General features: G+C 42.1%; 1 protein-coding gene across 2 annotated transcripts in view; it reads left to right on the top strand.

The window, feature by feature from the left end:
• The first annotated feature begins 255 nt into the window (after positions 1-255).
• LOC129862746 (harmonin-like) overlaps positions 256-16,996 on the top strand; it is a 46,638-nt gene continuing 29,897 nt past the window's right edge. For both annotated transcript variants that reach the window (XM_055934674.1, XM_055934673.1), the window contains exons 1-14: positions 256-372; positions 3,483-3,550; positions 5,088-5,231; positions 5,476-5,614; positions 6,309-6,417; positions 6,525-6,549; positions 6,829-6,886; positions 7,135-7,323; positions 11,105-11,164; positions 11,298-11,354; positions 14,142-14,284; positions 15,603-15,668; positions 15,989-16,122; positions 16,920-16,993. In XM_055934674.1, coding sequence (XP_055790649.1) covers positions 337-372; positions 3,483-3,550; positions 5,088-5,231; positions 5,476-5,614; positions 6,309-6,417; positions 6,525-6,549; positions 6,829-6,886; positions 7,135-7,323; positions 11,105-11,164; positions 11,298-11,354; positions 14,142-14,284; positions 15,603-15,668; positions 15,989-16,122; positions 16,920-16,993 — 1,302 coding nt within the window. In that variant the 5' untranslated portion in view covers positions 256-336. The remainder of the gene's footprint in view (positions 373-3,482; positions 3,551-5,087; positions 5,232-5,475; positions 5,615-6,308; positions 6,418-6,524; positions 6,550-6,828; positions 6,887-7,134; positions 7,324-11,104; positions 11,165-11,297; positions 11,355-14,141; positions 14,285-15,602; positions 15,669-15,988; positions 16,123-16,919; positions 16,994-16,996) is intronic.

The raw sequence follows: 16,996 nt of genomic DNA, 5'->3' as shown, positions 1-16,996 counted from the left end.
ACGAAACACAGCCCTTATGTTAAGTGTTTCTAAAATCCCTTATGGGAAAAATGAACGGTGACCTCTAGGTTTATGGGTATTATGACTCTTACTGTGGTACTCTATAGGAATCCCCACCCAGTTGACTACTTTGACTACTTTAAAATGGCGGAAGCATGGTGGAAGCACTCATTTGCGCTGCCCATGTTAAAACGGCTTTGGGCCACTAGAGGCCTCTATCATTCTTTATGTTTACCACCCAGCGTTCACTGTCGGTATTGTTGACTGTTGAGAGGGAACTGTCGCTAACAGCAAGATAGAACATCGGTCGGTGGCAGCGTTATTCTTTTGTCGAAAATGGAACGAAAAGTAGCTCGAGAATTTAGGCACAAGGTAAGAACTTAATTTGTTTCTTTTTTGTTTTGGCTGTTATCAAAGTCCTATGATATACTCTGAACCCTGTTGGGGTAAGGCTTTTGCACAGGTGCCTTTAGATGCGTTTATAATGTCTTCATAGGTGTAGAAAATGTTCATACAGGACTAACATGTTTTGGCTGGGATTTTAATTGAATTGTTTCATCCTTTATTTCACAATTGTGAAAGTAGACTGTTGTGTTATACAACTGTTATACAACAAGTCAATTCTCTGTAGTGTAGGATTAAAAAGTTGCCCCCTCTTGTAAGGATATTTAATTGAATATCTTCCCTTTTAATACCATATGTGTGTATAGTCTATTCAGTAACAATGTCGATTATAGGGAGAGTGTGTACAGGTAAACTAGGCTTTTATCATGAGTACCTATGGCCTGTGTGTCAGCTTTGGTTGGTTATCCTAGTCATTTGTCAGGTGAACCGTGTGTATTGCAAAACGTTCACCTGGTGTTTCCAACATATTTTTGTCTGTTGGTCATTCTAGACCCAACACAAAGATACCAATGATGCGTTTTGTACTTAGCCGTACAATTGTTCACGGATACTCATGGTGACAGTATTCGGGTAATAATGTCAAAAAGAGAAGCGGTGTAAAGGCAACGTGATACGTTTGGGTGTTTTCAGTCCTCTGTAATGTGGACCCAGAGCCATCTGTCCTCTATGTTGTAGGCTCTCACTAGGTCGCTCCCCATTAGATAATTTAGAGCGTGTCAGGGATGTCCAGCCGAGCGGAAAAGGATGGGACGATTTACAGCAGCAATTAGAGACAGAGAGGGGACTGGCAGGCAGGAAGGCATGAGCCACAACAACACTTTTAGATAAGTCTTTAAAAAGGGCTTTATAAATACATTTGATTGATTGACCGCAGAACAGCATGCGTTTTTGGTCATGTTTGTGACAATGAATATGTGGTGACAAATGTCTTTTACAGGTGAATATAGGCTACTGTTAGATTGAAGTGGGCCCTTAATCTCTCACAGTTTATTTGTTGTATGTGTTGTATTCACCCCTGTGCCTTTGTTGGATGTTTTGAGAATAAGGGAGTTTAAGGGTTTAGAGAACACAAGAGGACTTCATATACTGTATAACATAAGCTGCGGTATCTGGCTGGCTCTTTAGCTTCATCCGTTCAGGGCGCTAAAGTCTGCACATAGTCACCGTTGCTTACCCTGTCTCTCAATGTTGAGTCCGAGAGCTTTACCAAACCATAAATACACTGTCACACACCCAGGAACCTGCATGGTTGAGCTTGTGTGTAGTAATGTGTGTCTAGGTGTCTGCGTGTGCATGTGTGTGAGTGTGTGTATCTCTAAGCCTTTTTGTTGTACACTCTTGGAAGTAAAGCAGCCTCAAATAACCTTTTGGGGTTAAAAAGATTGCCAGCTGTGAGAGTAAATGCCATTCCTGTGCAAAAGTTTGTACACAATATATATATTTTAAATGCATATTACATATTATACTATTAACATTGCTGATTACATAGTAGTAAAGTGGTAGCTCTTCCAACGTTAGGATTTGCGTAGGCTCTTGAGGAACTCATGCACCTCTGTAAGCCTCAATGAAGCTACAAAACTGTCAGTGTTCAACCTTAACAATACGGGGGGCCAGAAATAAATATCTGAAAGATACACCTCCAATCGTCTTATCTGACCCGCTGGGCCAAAAATAACTATATGCAAGCCAGGCCCCTACTAAGCCACGCCCCCGGTCATCTTATCTGACCGGCTTTGTCATTTCTTAATAACCCAGCATCAATAACCCAGCATCAACAACCAAACCTGTTTCTTTTTTAAAGAAAACCACCTGACTAAGTGACCCAGTGCCTGCCACCCAGCAGTTGGGCCATCCAAACAACCAAGCATTTTTAAGAGTGTAGGCTAGGTTGAAGATACTGTAGGTAACTAGCGAACTAAGCCAACACTTAATAATTATCATCATGAACAAACGTCATTGCCATCACAATCAACGTTATTATTAAAACAAACAGGACCACTTTGGAAACAATTGTTTTTATTAATCATTTTAAGTGATATCCTCTGGGTCCACATTGTACATTTTGTTGTACATGTCTGTTACCCAAAATACATTCAATTCAATACAGTCATATAATGTAATGGGCTTGACAGCCAATGTTGTATTATTCAACATTGATATTAAAATAGTACTCATATAGGAATGGGTAATGTTTTACAAGTTGCTGGCCATCCCATAAAGCCATTGCCGAAAACCACATATTTTCATCTTCTTCTGAGCTTGGCAGCGCAACAAATCCAACATCAAAATAAATTCAAAGTGCTCCGCGCACTCTAGCAAAAGGGTTCCTCCAGGAAACATTAAGGGTTTCCCCATAACCCCTCAATTAACCAAAGGTGCAAATATGAACCTATTGACTGCAATGGTTCCTTGAGTCACCCCTAATTCTAAGAAATGATGGTGGAGGAATGCTTGTCACAGGGATGTACTGTAAGGTGACACTGCTCACCTCACTATTCCAAACCGCCCTCCAACCTCCACCCCTCCTTATCGCTCCCTTACTCCCCCTCCCTAGTCCGGTGGCATAAGTGTGTATACCAGCCCACAGTCCTAGTAAGGGAAAGGGATCTAGAAAACAGGAAAGCTACCTGGCCTTCTACCGCCAGCAACACACAATAGAGATACTATTGATGCTAACGCTCTACAGGCATAGGCACACAAACGCAGCACTGACAAACATATACACAGGTACGTGCCCACACGCGCACACACACACAGAGGCACTCGCACACAGGCGGATAGACAACCTTCCTTAATGAAGGAGATGGGGTATATTAATGACTGGCCTAAGCGCTTCCTCAAAACTTTTCTGCAGCAGTTCAGTCGCTACAAGGTAAGATGCACACACTGCTGCGCGCACACACACACACACACAAACCTAGGGCTAAAGGGAATGCCCCCTGTTATGCTGAAAGGACCACAGTGGAGAGGGATGTGTCAGTATAGAGACTGCTGCCTTCCCTGGCCGCTGCTATCTTGTCTGTGATGATGAGGATGATGAAGATGAGAATGAGACTAAAGATGCCTTTGCTGTTTAGGTGGAGCTGCTCATTGACAATGAGGCAGAAAAGGATTACCTGTACGATGTCCTGCGAATGTACCACCAGTGAGTACCAGTGGTGTAAATTACTTAAGTAAAAAATACTTTAAAGTACTACTTAAGTAGTTTTTTGGGGGGTGTCTGTACTTTGCTTTGCTATTTATATTTTTCACAACTTTTACTTCACTACATTCCTAAAGAAAATAATGTACTTTTTACTCCATACATTTTCCCTGTCACCCACAAGTACTCGTTACATTTGAAATGCTTAACAGGATAGAAAATGGTCCAGTTCACACACTTATCAAAAGAACACCCATGGTCATCCCTAATGCCTCTGATCTGGCGGACTCACTCAACATAAATGCTTAGTTTGTAAATGATGTTGGAGTGTGCCCCTGGCTATCCATACTTTTAAAAAACAAAACAATTGTGCTGTCTGGTTTGCTTAATATAAAATATTTTTAAATTATTCATACTTTTACTTGTGACCACTTAAGTATATTTTAGCAATTATATTTACTTTTGATACTTAACTATATTTTAAAACCAAACACTTTTAGACTTTTACTCAAGTAGTATTTTACTGGGTGACTTTCACTTTTACTTGAGTCATTTTATCTTTACTTTTACATACTTTAAGTATGACAATTGGGTACTTTTTCCACCACTGGTGAGTACCACCATCTCTGTTTGACTTTCACTTTAGTGATAAATTATTGACCTATTTTTTTTTCTTCAGGATGACCAATTTTCCAACATTTTTCTTCCCTCAACTGATTTGCTGATCCTTTATTTGGGGAAGTTGATTGTTAGTGGGTCTGCCAGGCTCTTGAACAAAATTAAGATGGCCTTTTTTGCGCCACTTCTCTTTCAATAAAAATGGAAAATGGTCAAGCAAACGTCTTGATTTCTCTCCAATTGCAGATTTACGTATAGGAGGATTAAGTCTCCTGTGTGTGTGTGTGTGTGTGTGTGTGTGTGTGTGTGTGTGTGTGTGTGTGTGTGTGTGTGTGTGTGTGTGTGTGTGTGTGTGTGTGCCTGCATGCTTGTGTGTGTGTGTGTGTGTATATACAGGTGTATGGTGGGAGATAGGATTTCATTCAGGACTATGACGATAATGTGGACTGAATGGGGGTGAAGGGGAGTTAGCGGTGCTGGTTTCCATGCACTCTTTGTATGGAGCCAGAGACCTGAGACCCCATTGGTTAGACCCATGATCAGTTTTCCGCTGTGCTCCGCCAAGCCTGGCCAGCTATTCACTAAAGCCCTTTACTCTTTCATACACGAGTCAGGAGTGAAATGGCAAATGTTAATAATTCATAGTCATAGGTCTTATGTTCCCATTGGAATTGGTAGGTTGATTGCACATTCTTGGAATCCTTGATGGCCCATAAGGCCATGGCGTTTATCATACTGTTCTGTACTAGTCATTCTGTGTGCCGCTTTGTCCATACATAACCGTGTATGTCAACGATAGGAATGATGAAGAAAACCATTCGAAACATCTCGCTCTCTCCTGAATGACTGTGCAGTGTGCGCGTGTGCGTGTGTGCGCTTGTGCGTGTTGAGCTGTCCTTTGACCCTCTGCCCTCTCCCTCAGGTCCATGGAGCTGCCGGTGTTGGTGGGGGACCTGAAGCTGGTCATCAACGAGCCCAGTCGCCTGCCGCTGTTTGATGCCATCCGGCCCCTCATTCCCCTCAAACACCAGGTGGAGTACGACCTGCTCACCCCCAAGAGGTCACGGTGAGTGGAGGGGTCGCTGCCACCCACCAGGCTGGAGCCCATAGACTTTCAATACGATGCACTTGTCTTATACCATGTAATTACTCTCTTAGTACTTATAGGCAACGAGAATGTACACCAATTTGATGACACAGAACTGATAACCCCTTCCTCCACCCTTTCCTGTCATCCTCCATCTAACCCCTTCTCCTTCTCCTCTCCTGTCTTCCCTTTCGTCCTCCCTCTCTCCATCCTGGTGGTGCAGTAAGTTGAAGGAGGTGCGCCTGGATCGTACTCATCCTGAGGGTCTGGGTCTGAGTGTGAGAGGGGGCCTGGAGTTCGGCTGTGGACTCTTCATCTCACAGATCGTCAAGGATGGACAGGCTGGAAACAGTGGCCTGCAGGTGTGTGTGTGTGTGTGTGTGTGTGTGTGTGTGTGTGTTTGTGTGTGTGTGTGTGTGTGTGTGTGTGTGTGTGTGTGTGTGTGTGTGTGTGTGTGTGTGTGTGTGTGTGTGTGTGTGTGTGTGGTTTTTTTGCGTGCGTGTTTGTGTGTGCATCACTTGTGCATGCATCGAATAAAGTCAACCCGAGAAACAAACCGCTTTGGTAAAAACATCCAGGAACTTTTTAAGTACCTTCCTGTCCTTCATCTCTTCCTGAAGCCATTTGCTCCTGAGTCACGACTCAGACTGATTGGATCTGCTTTTCCGTCAGTCTGCTGTAGTTATTCCCCTCAACCAGCGTGACAAGATGTCACACACTTCCATTAATTCGCTCAATAACCGGTGACACAAATTGACACACAGCTACAGCTGAGGTGACACAGCCATCCTGTCTGGCATCTAGAAGAAAAAAACACTTCTGAGACTCATCCTTACCCAGTGAGCACAAGACGTTGACTTATTTTCAATCCAAAATACGTAATTTCAACGTCTTTGCTCATATAGTACCTAGTATGGAGGGTAGATGGGATGTGGTCAAATATCTAAAGAGAGGCAAACATACACTGTGAAACTTAACACTCAGAAAAGTAGCCACACACTGTCACACTACATAAAAAGAGCTGGTCGTAATGTCTGACCTCTGTGTGACCCCCAGATGGGAGATGAGATTGTCCGCATCAATGGATACGCCATCTCTTCCTGTATCCACGAGGAAGTCATCAACCTCATCAAGACCAAGAAAATCGTGTCGCTCAAAGTCAGGCGTAAGTTAAACGAAATCCACCCAACCAATATACTCACTCATCCTCATGTCAAATACAAAAGTAAATATTAATAACTTACTTCAATTTTGATCCTTTTATTTGTGCAGAGGTTGGGATGATACCAGTGAAGAGGTAGGGCTGTTTCTCTCTTTGTTGGTATTGTATTTGACACCTTTCTGCTTTAGAAAAGACTGTGATCAAAATAAAACCAGAAACTTTATCCTGGGCAAGGGGTATCCGGTGAGCACTGAGATGATAGCTTGATTATTGATTGATGTATTTCCTGTGCCAGGTGTTGCTCACAAAATCTTATTCAAGGGACCTTCCTGGTTAAATAAAGCTGGAATAAATACATAAATACATAAATGAATATAGAATCGGATTTATCCTCCGCTTGCTGTTCTTCTCCAGTTCCACAGAGGAGCCTCTGAAGTGGCAGTTTGTGGACCAATTTGTGTCTGATTCTGGGGTGAGAATGAGATTCGTTTTCTTTGAGATGAAATATTCCCTCATATTCTTTGAAGTGTAACACCCTTTGGCCCTTCTTCCATCACATTTGAGTAATTTAGTAAACACTTATTCAGAGTGACCTACAAATAAGGAGGCAGGGAAAAAAACACACTAATGCAACCACGGAATTGTACAATCTCTCTTTTCTCTCTTTGCCCTCCCCCTCCCCTCCCCTCCCCTCTTTCTCTCTCTCTCTCTCTCTCTCAGGACAAGAAGAGCAGTGTGGCAGGCCTGGCATCCATGGGAGGGAAGGAGATCAAGGAGAAGAAGGTGTTCCTGAGCCTGGTGGGCACCAAGGGCATGGGCGTCAGCATCTCCAGTGGCCCCACACAGAAGCCTGGCATCTACATCAGTAACGTCAAATCTGGCTCCCTCGCTGTTGAAGTAGGACTGCAGGTAAGAGTTTGGCCCTGTTTAGCGTACTGTAAACCACTTTGAAATGAACACGTGGAAATGTATCACGATGACAACCAGTCGACTCGTTGGCTTGCGAACATACATTTTTTTTCCTTTGTTTCGCGCATCAGCCAATTCAAATCGTTGACTTAATTGCTCGTGATAAAACACTAGATGTTAGCTGTTCCCATAAGACAACCTGGCACATTTAGCCCTATGCTAAACTGACCAGCTGGAAGTGATTATTTCCTGTAAAAAATTTGGCATCAGTCTGTCAAAGATCTTAGACTTTATATCCACCAAACAATGGCATTTCTTAAAATATATTTTAAACCTCAAAATTCAAGGTTTATTTTTGTTCCACTTGGAACAACTGTAGTGTTCCAGTATTTCATCCTTGACTAGGCTACTACCCACTGGGCACACCAGGTCATTGCAACGTGGATAATTGGGTAATAATATTTGGTTGAGACATTGATCAATGAGATTACAACCTGCTGTATATTCACCCACTCAAAAAATACAACCAAAAGTTAGTTGAATTTCTAATGTGTTATCGATATGCTTTCAACCATCTAAAAGCACAACCAAATTCCAATAGAAAACAATGTCAGATTTTTGGTTTAGTTGTCACCGAAATGTCTATCGCTATACTTTCAACCATTTAAAAGCACAGCAAAGTTGAAATGGAATACAATGTCAGACTTATCCATGCTATCTTGAACATTCACACTTTACATGATTACATAAGGAGAAATGACAGTAACCTATTTTAAGGTTGAATGTTACGTTAGTTTGTAAGATAGTAAATAGCCTTAACTTCAGGCTATCTTGTAAAAGTAATATTGAATTGTGTTTGGTTGACAACGCAACCAAATATCAACATTTAAAGGAGATATGCAGTGTATTCGGAAAGTTTTCAGACCCCTTCACTTTTTCCACATTGTTACGTTAAAGCTTTATTCTAAAATGGATTAAATTCATGTTTTTCCTCATCAATCTACACACATTAACCCATAATGACAAAGCAAAAACAGATTTTTAGAAATGTTAGCAAATATATTAAACATAAAAACATAATGGTGTTAGACGGGTGACGAGCTGTGTCTAGTTTTCTCCAGACATAATGCTTTTTTATTCAGGCCAAAAAGTCAAATGTTTTCCTTATGCTCTCAAAGTCTTTTTGCAAACTCCAGGCATGCTGTCATGTGCCTTTTTCTCAGGAGTGGCTTCCGTTTGACCACTCTCCCATAAAGCCCAGATTGGTAAAGTGCTGTAGAGACTGTTGTAGTTCAGGCAGGTTCTCCCATCTCAGCCAAGGAACTCTGTAGATCTGGCAGAGTGGTCATTGGGTTCTTGATCACCTCCTTGACCAAGACCCTTTTTGCCCGGTTGCTCAGTTTGGTTGGACGGCCAGCTCTAGGCAGAGTCTTGGTAGTTCCATAATTTTTGTCAATTTCCCACTCTGTTCCTGGAAACTTTCAACACTCTAGAAAATGTTTTATAGCCTTCCTCAGATACATGCCTCATCACAATTCTATCTCAGAGATCTACAGCCAGCTCCTTGGTATGGTATAGTTTCTTCTCTGACATGTACTGTCAACTGTGGGACTTTATATACTGTACACAGGTGTGTTTCTTTCTAAATCATGTCCAAACAATTGAATTGGCCACAGGTGGACTCCAATCAAGTTGTAGTGACATCTCAAGGATGATCAATGGAAATTGGATGCACCTTATCTCAATTTGGAGTGTCATAGCAAAGGGTGTGAATACTTAATTATATAAGATATTTCTTTATTTCATTTTCAATACATTTGCAAAAATTTCTAAAAACATGTTTTCACTTTGTCATTATTGGTTATTGTGTGTAGATGGGTGAGAAAAATATATATTTATTGAACTTCTTAGGGATCGGCGTCCCGTCAACGGGGCAGTTGTAAATCATGCAGCGCCGTGTGTCACGATGGCAGATTATAGAGAAACAACAAATATTGGTACATATAAGTGTCTTCTATCGGCTGAAAGCTTAAATTCTTGTTAATATAACCGCACTGTCCAATTTACAGTAGCTATTACTGCGAAAAAATGCCATGCTATCGTTTGAGGAGAGCTCCTAACAACAAAACACTTTTTTCACTGCAATAAGTTTGATAAATTTACCTCTGAAGGTGAAATGTGTACTTACATTCTGAAATCTTGCTCTAATTTATCATCGAAAGGGTCCCAGAGATAACATAAAGTGTCGTTTTGTTAGATAAAATCCTTTTTCATATCCTAAAAAGGTCCATACAGCATGCATGATCGATTTTGTAGTTCCACTCATTCAATTTCATGCCAGCAGCATACCACCCTGCATACCACTACTGGCTTGCTTCTGAAGCTAAGCAGGGTTGGTCCTGGTCAGGCCCTGGATGGGAGACCAGATGCTGCTGGAAGTGGTGTTGGAGGGCCAGTAGGAGGCACTCTTTCCTCTGGTCTAAAACTAGTTCCCAATGCCCCAGGGCAGTGATTGGGGACACTGCCCTGTGTAGGGTGCCGTCTTTCGGATGGGACGTTAAACGGGTGTCCTGACTCTCTGAGGTCAATAAAGATCCCATGGCACTTATCGTAAGAGTAGGGGTGTTAACCCCGGTGTCCTGGCTAAATTCCCAATCTGGCCCTCAAACCATCATGGTCACCTAATAATCCCCAGTTTACAATTGGCTCATTCATCCCCCTCCTCTCCCCTGTAACTATTCCCCAGGTCGTTGCTGCAAATGAGAACGTGTTCTCAGTCAACTTACCTGGTAAAATAACGGTAAAATAAAATATAAAATAAATACAATTTGCAAAGAAAGGAATCTGTGAAAATCTAACCCTAAACATTGTTTCAACCAGTCAAATTACGTTCGTATTTATTCCTCAGAGATCCTAGAACGTAACCAGACTTCACCATATCATTAGGAGGGTAGTATATCCTATAGGACACCAAATTTGGTCAGGGAGCGACGCCTTCATGGCGCGCCGATGACACAGGAGGTCTTCACTCAAACAAAGCTAGCTAGATAGCCAATGAGCTGAGCTTTACGGGAGTCCCGTATCTCGTATCTGTCGCACAATTTTGCTGCTAACCTTGTGCGACAGCGAGCCTTTCCCTTTTGGACAAAAATGGCAAGAATATGGAGAGTTATGAAAACTGGATGTTTTGCAAATGTTGAACTTACAATATGGCTACTAATACTGGAAAAGCTAAATCAAAGTCCAGGTATACAGATTTGACGATATTCTTGCAGAAAAAATGTAATGTAAATGCATCCTTCACACTAAATGTCATGTAGCTTGCTCATACTTCAAGTTATCAGTCTGAAACTTTGCACATACACTGCGCCCTCTTGTGGACACCATCTGAATTACAACCAGAGTGATGGCTAGATTGCTAGATACAAAAAAAAAACATGTTTTTTGCTTTGTATTTTCGTCTACCAGATCTATCGTGTTATATTCTCCTGCATTCAATTCACATTTCCACAAACTTCAAAGTGTTTCCTTTCAAATGGTACCAAGAATATGCATATCCTTGCTTCAGGTCCTGAGCTACAGGCAGTTAGATTTGGGTATGTCATTTTAGGTGAAAATTGGAAAAAAAAGGGGGCTATCCCTTAGAAGTTTTAAATGAAGGCACTGTATTTGGGTCCTAGTATGCCACAATGTCCCATAGTGGATCCAAATAAAGTACTGAAATGTGTGTGTGTTTTTGCATGGTTGGTATTGTGGATTGTATTGTGTTTTGTGTTGGTAGATTGGTGACCAGATCGTGGAGGTGAACGGGGTGGAATTTACTAATCTGGACCACAAAGAGGTAGGACACATGAAATGCAGACAAAGGTTTGATAACTCCAGAAAACCAAGTTTTGCTTGGTAAATAATTAATTTGCTTTGGAAAGTTTCATTTTTATTGCTCAGGTAAGTTTTTGTCTTTATTACGTCTGCAGGCTGTAAGAGTTCTGAAGAGTAGCAGGAGTCTAACCATCACAGTTCTCACCGGCGCTGTAAGTACACCGCCAGGACCTCCCCCACCCCCAAAACATTTTAGTGGCCCCCCGCTTGACAGCGGAGAGAAAAAATGTAAGTACACTTCCTGCAATTCTACACGTTTTGCCATGGGGCTTAGAGAAAATGTTGCACTTTTGAAGCACGTTTGCTGCAATTCTACACATTTTGCCATGGGGTGGAGAGAACATTTAGCAATTTTAGAACTAATATCATGCAACTCGACTCGTTTTGCCATAGGGCAGAGAGAAAATGTTGCACGTGTCCTGCATGCCCAGTCGGTAATCCAACCGTGATTACTACAAGTTTAGATAGCTGGCTAGACTAATTTACCAATGTAAAAAATATTTTACTGACATGAGCTAATTGAGTGACTGTCAGTGACTGACAATACAAAAGAAAACCTGCTGATACACAACCAAATTTTGAAACTGCACAATGTGTATTCTACTCCTCTTAACTCTCAACACTAAGTTGAGACTCCAACTCATTTACTTTTGGTTCAGGGGCCCCCTAGTGGCCACGGGACCCTAAAAGGTTACCTGAAATGCACAAGGTCCTTTTTTTCTGGATCTTTGTATAATTTTGACCCATTTTGAGTCATAAAATCATGTGTTCTCTAGTCCGACAATTATTCCATAGATAAAAGGGGAAACCTAGTTCGTTTCCAGTGATCTTTCCTTCTTCGGTCTTGTTCTTCTTCTTCTGTGGACTTTATATGGCGGTTGGCAACCAACTTTAAGGTGCATTACCTCCACCAACTGGACTGGAGTGTGGACCTCAGTTCATCTTTTAATCACCCACGTGGGTATATGCTCCTAAAAACCAATGAGGGGATGGGAGAGGCGGGACTTGCAGCGCGTCAAGCATAAAAAATAAGACCAAGTTCTATTTTAGCGCCTGCCTACGCAGATGCTCGTTGGCACCCGCGAGCAGTTTGGATTAAATGATTGAATAACATGCATGTGTACATTTATTTTACAACGCGAGCGGTGTGTTCAGCATGTTAGTTCCTACTGGAGTCTCGCATACCCCGAGCAGTTTTGACAATTTTGGAAAATGTGAATAACTTAGATTTTTATCAATCTTCTATCCAAGTTTACCCTAGAGCCAAGTAAGCTTTATACTCGCACCACAGTTTACACAGGTAATGCAGAAGACAACAACATCTGCATCAGTGGAGGCTGCTGCGGGGAGCACGGCTCGTAATAATGGCTGGAACGGAGCAAATGGAATGGCATCAGACACATGGAAACCGTGTGTTTGACATATTTGATAGCATTCCACTCATTCCGCTCCAGCCATTACCACGAGCCCCTCCTCCCCAATTAAGGTGCCACCAACCTCCTGTGATCTGCATTATATCCACCTACAGAGTAGGATAATGTGTATGTCTATTTTTAGAACATTTACCCAGACAAAGTCTGCTTCTGGAGGAGAACATGACTCATTTCGGAAAGTCATTTATCAGGTGGTTGTCATCAGGCCTCAGTTAAAGGGCTGTGTTCTTGTCACACGCCATCTTCTCTCATTTACTGCTAGCAGAGGAAATACCGTTCAATTGAGAATTGTTCCTGTGTATGTTCTGTTGATTTGTGTGCAAACAAGTGCAGAGTGCCTTCTTATTGATTCGTCCGTATACTTGAGCGAGTTAACACCGGTGACATACAGTTAACTGACAAAATAAAGGAAATGCTTGAGTTAAGGAAGTCTTGAAAGTAGGTGCTTCCACGCAGGTGTGGTTGCTGAGTTAATTACACTCGTGGGAATGGGCCAATATGGATAGGGCTAAATGTAAATGTTTCTTACAGAAGAAATATGAAATGCATAACCATGCTAGTTATTGAAAGGGAACAGTTTGGAGATTATGGGAACATAAGAATTTGTTCTTAAATAAGAATTTGTTCTTAACTGACTTGCCTAGTTAAATAAAGGTTAAAAACAAATACAAAATACAAATAAAAAATTATTAGACACAACAGTTTATTTATTTATTTTATTAGGCATTTCAGTTAAGAACAAATGCTTATTTACAATGACTGCCTAGTAACAGTGGGTTAACTGCCTTGTTCAGGGGCAGAACGACAGACTTTTACCTTGTCAGCTCGGGGATTCGATCTAGCAACCTTTCAGTTACTGGCCCAACACTCTAACCACTAGGCTACCTGATGCCTCGTGGCAAGCTCACCTTAAATAAGACTGAATCTTGATTTGCAGGGAACGCAGTCACAAGTGCATTCAGATGCGTGTGCTGCACAATTTCTTTTTCTCTCTCAATAGACAAACATAGTCTCATTCTGTTCAGAACAACCCAGGGTGTGATGTCATGTCATCTTGTAACTAAATGTACATCAAACATAGTGATCATAAACGTTGACACTGTTTATGACATGAGATTTATGATATGGAAATATGAAGTGCACATTTGGACTCATTTGGCTTGCTTGTATGACATCAACGCTGTATTTATTATAATCCTCAACATCTCGTCTTTCAAAATACATAGAGTTCTCTTCCTTTACAGACAAAAGTTTCCCGGTTAGCGGGAGGCGGGCAACTTCTTGTCGCACGAGTTGCTCCAGTTCAGAACAGACTGTCAGCCGTATCAAGTGTTTGGGTGTCCAACCTAAGAGCCATACATTATATATACAACGTTTGGTAATCGATATGAGGTTTTTAATTCTAAGGCTCACCAAATGTTTAAAAATTGAAATATTTGAACCCTCTGACGCCCCCCTTCCTGTTTGTCCGTCTGTCTCCCCCCCCCCCCCCCCCCCCCCCCACAGGGCAGTGAGTTGTTTATGACAGACGAGGAGCGTCTGGCGGTGGAGGCTCGCAGGGAGCTGGACAGACGAGAGTTGATGCACCAGAAAAGGGTTGCCCTGGAGACTAACAAGATGGTCAAGGAGCAGCAGGAGAAAGAGAGGCAGTGAGTGGATATCAGTGGACTGATTGATTGGTTGATTCGTTTTGAGATTTAAAACCCAATTTAAACCACATAATTGGATGTATGGCATTTAAAATCATCAAGGGCAACTCAAAGAAGTGGTCAAACATATTTCCAATGTGGCTGGGGCTTTATCAGAATAGATAAAGCCCTTTGGAGGGAAAACTATTGTACTGAACTATTGTACGGAATAGGCAGCCCAAAGAATGATGGGAAGGTTGGACAGAAAAAGCAACAAAACCAGCAATTGATGACTATAAATGATTATTTTATACAGAGAGCTGAAGCTTTGGCAATTGGGAATTCATAAACTGATCATTATGTATTTTTGCTAAAAGTTATTGTTGTCTGTGCATATGCTTTATGAAGAGATGCCTCTCTTGACACACCCAGAGAGAGAGGGAGAGCACAGACAATAAGTGAGGACTGAAACATACTGTATGTTGGTTTTCACTTGTTAACCCACGTTCAGTTTGCCAAAATAGTCAGGTGCTGACAGCCATAGAGCACAGAGACTTTATCTCTTGGCTCTGTACACTAGAAAATAACAGGCTTTTCACTAGCAGTGATAGCAATCAGAGACAAGCAAAACAAAATATTCGATTTTTTTCTGATTGACAAATGAGATATACACTGAGTATGCCAGTGTATATCCTAATATTCAGAACAGCCTCAATTCGTCCGGGCAAGGACACTCACTACAAGGTTTCGAAAGCTTTCCACGGGGATGCTGGCCGATGTTGACTCCGATGCTTCCCACAGTTGTGTCAAGTTGGCTGGATATCGTTTGGGTGGTGGACCATTCTTGATACACAAGGGAAACTGTTGAGCGTGAAAAACCCATCAGCGTTGCATACCCCGTTCAAAGGCATTTCAATATTTTGTCTTGCCCTGTTACCATCTGAATGGCGCACACACACAATCCATGTCTCAATTGTCTCGAGGCTTAAACATCCTTCTTTAACCTGTCTCCTCCCCTTCATCTACACTTATTGAAGTGGATTTAACAAGTGACATCAGTAAGGGATCATAGCTATTCACCTGGATTCGCCTGGTTAGTGTGTCATGGAAAGAGCAGGTGTTCTTAATGTTTTGTACACTCAGTGTACAAACTTGTCATCAACATGGCTTTCACAGTGAATCTATTATACTGACGCTATCTCCAGAAGAATAGGCTGTACTATATTCAGTATCTCAGTCCTATACAATTTCAGAATATGTTATTTCCCATAAAATTGGATTTTAGTCATCCATACCGTACATGTCAATATATATAAATGTTTCTTTGTGTTCCGAACAGGAGAAAGATGGAGATTTCTCAGAAGACTGCTGAGGAAGAGGAACGCTATCGGAAGGAGATGAAGAAGTGGGTTTTCACCCCGCTTTGCATATTTATTGCAAAGCGTATGTATCTTGTATGTTACGTACATAATGTTACGCATATGACTAATTATTTCCGTAGTGAAACAGGCAGATCAGTCAGGGACTGGGAGCATTGCATGAAGGGAACCCAGGATCTATCAAAACTGCACAGACCGTGTAGTTGAGATCAGAGAGCTTCAGTTCTCTTGTGTGTTCACAACTATATCAGAGAATGTTTAGTTTGGGTGGCCCAGTGACTTCCTGACCTGTGTGTGTCTATGTGTGCGCGCTTGTGTGGATGCATGCGTGCCTGTGTGTGCGTAGGATCGAGGCTGCGGAGAGGAAGCACCACAGGGAGTGGGAGGAGGACTGGGCGCCTAGAGAGCAACCCAAAACCAAGAGTCCCTCTCCGGCCCCGCCCGAAATCAACACCACACCCCCCAAGTCCAAGAACTCTGGTAAGGACAGTGGGTCAGGTGGTACCTCTGATAGTGTCTAATGAATCTGTAGAGCAGCGGTACTCAACTCTTACCCCACAAGGTCCGGAGCCTGCTGGTTTTCTGTTCTACCTGATAATTCATTGCACACACCTGGTGTCACAGGTCTAAATAAAATCATATTTTACATGCGCCGAATACAACAGGTGTAGACCTTACAGTGAAATGCTTATTTACGAGCCCCTAACCAACAATGCAGTTGAAAAAAATACGAAGAAGAATAAGAAATAAAAGTAACAAGTAATTAAAGAGCAGCAGTAAAATAACAATAGCGAGACTATATACAGGGGGGTATATAACCGGGGGCACTGGTTAGTTGAGGTAATATGTACATGTAGGTAGAGTTATTAAAGTGACTATGCATAGATGATAACAACAGAGAGTAGCAGCGGTGTAAAAGAGGTGGGGGGGGGGGCACTGCAAATAGTCTTGGTGGCCATTTGATTATATGTTCAGGAGTCTTATGGCTTGGGGGTAGAAGCTGTTTAGAAGCCTCTTGGACTTAGACTTGGCGCTTCCTGACTACATGAGTGCCCCTGACTAGAGGGGAACAATGAAAAAATGCAGTTGAACGGTCTTCGAGGTCCAGAGTTGCGTTTGAGGGCTATAGAGGAATGAATAGATCCAAGGAAGACCGTGTAGATCAGCAGAAACTGTAAGGGCCTAGATTTACAGTTGTGTTTCATCTCTTTGCATGCTGTCTGTCTCCTCTCTTCCTCCACTGTGTGCCGTGCTTCTCTGACTCCCTTCACTGCCAGACATTGGAGCAAGCTCTTTTCAGGCTGACGACGACGATGAAGAGCAGCAGGAGGTGGAGGAAGAGGGGAGTGAAGTG

This window comes from Salvelinus fontinalis, chromosome 9 (assembly GCF_029448725.1).
Source record: "Salvelinus fontinalis isolate EN_2023a chromosome 9, ASM2944872v1, whole genome shotgun sequence".
NCBI lineage: Eukaryota > Metazoa > Chordata > Actinopteri > Salmoniformes > Salmonidae > Salvelinus > Salvelinus fontinalis.
This window is presented reverse-complemented; position numbering and strand designations above follow the sequence as displayed.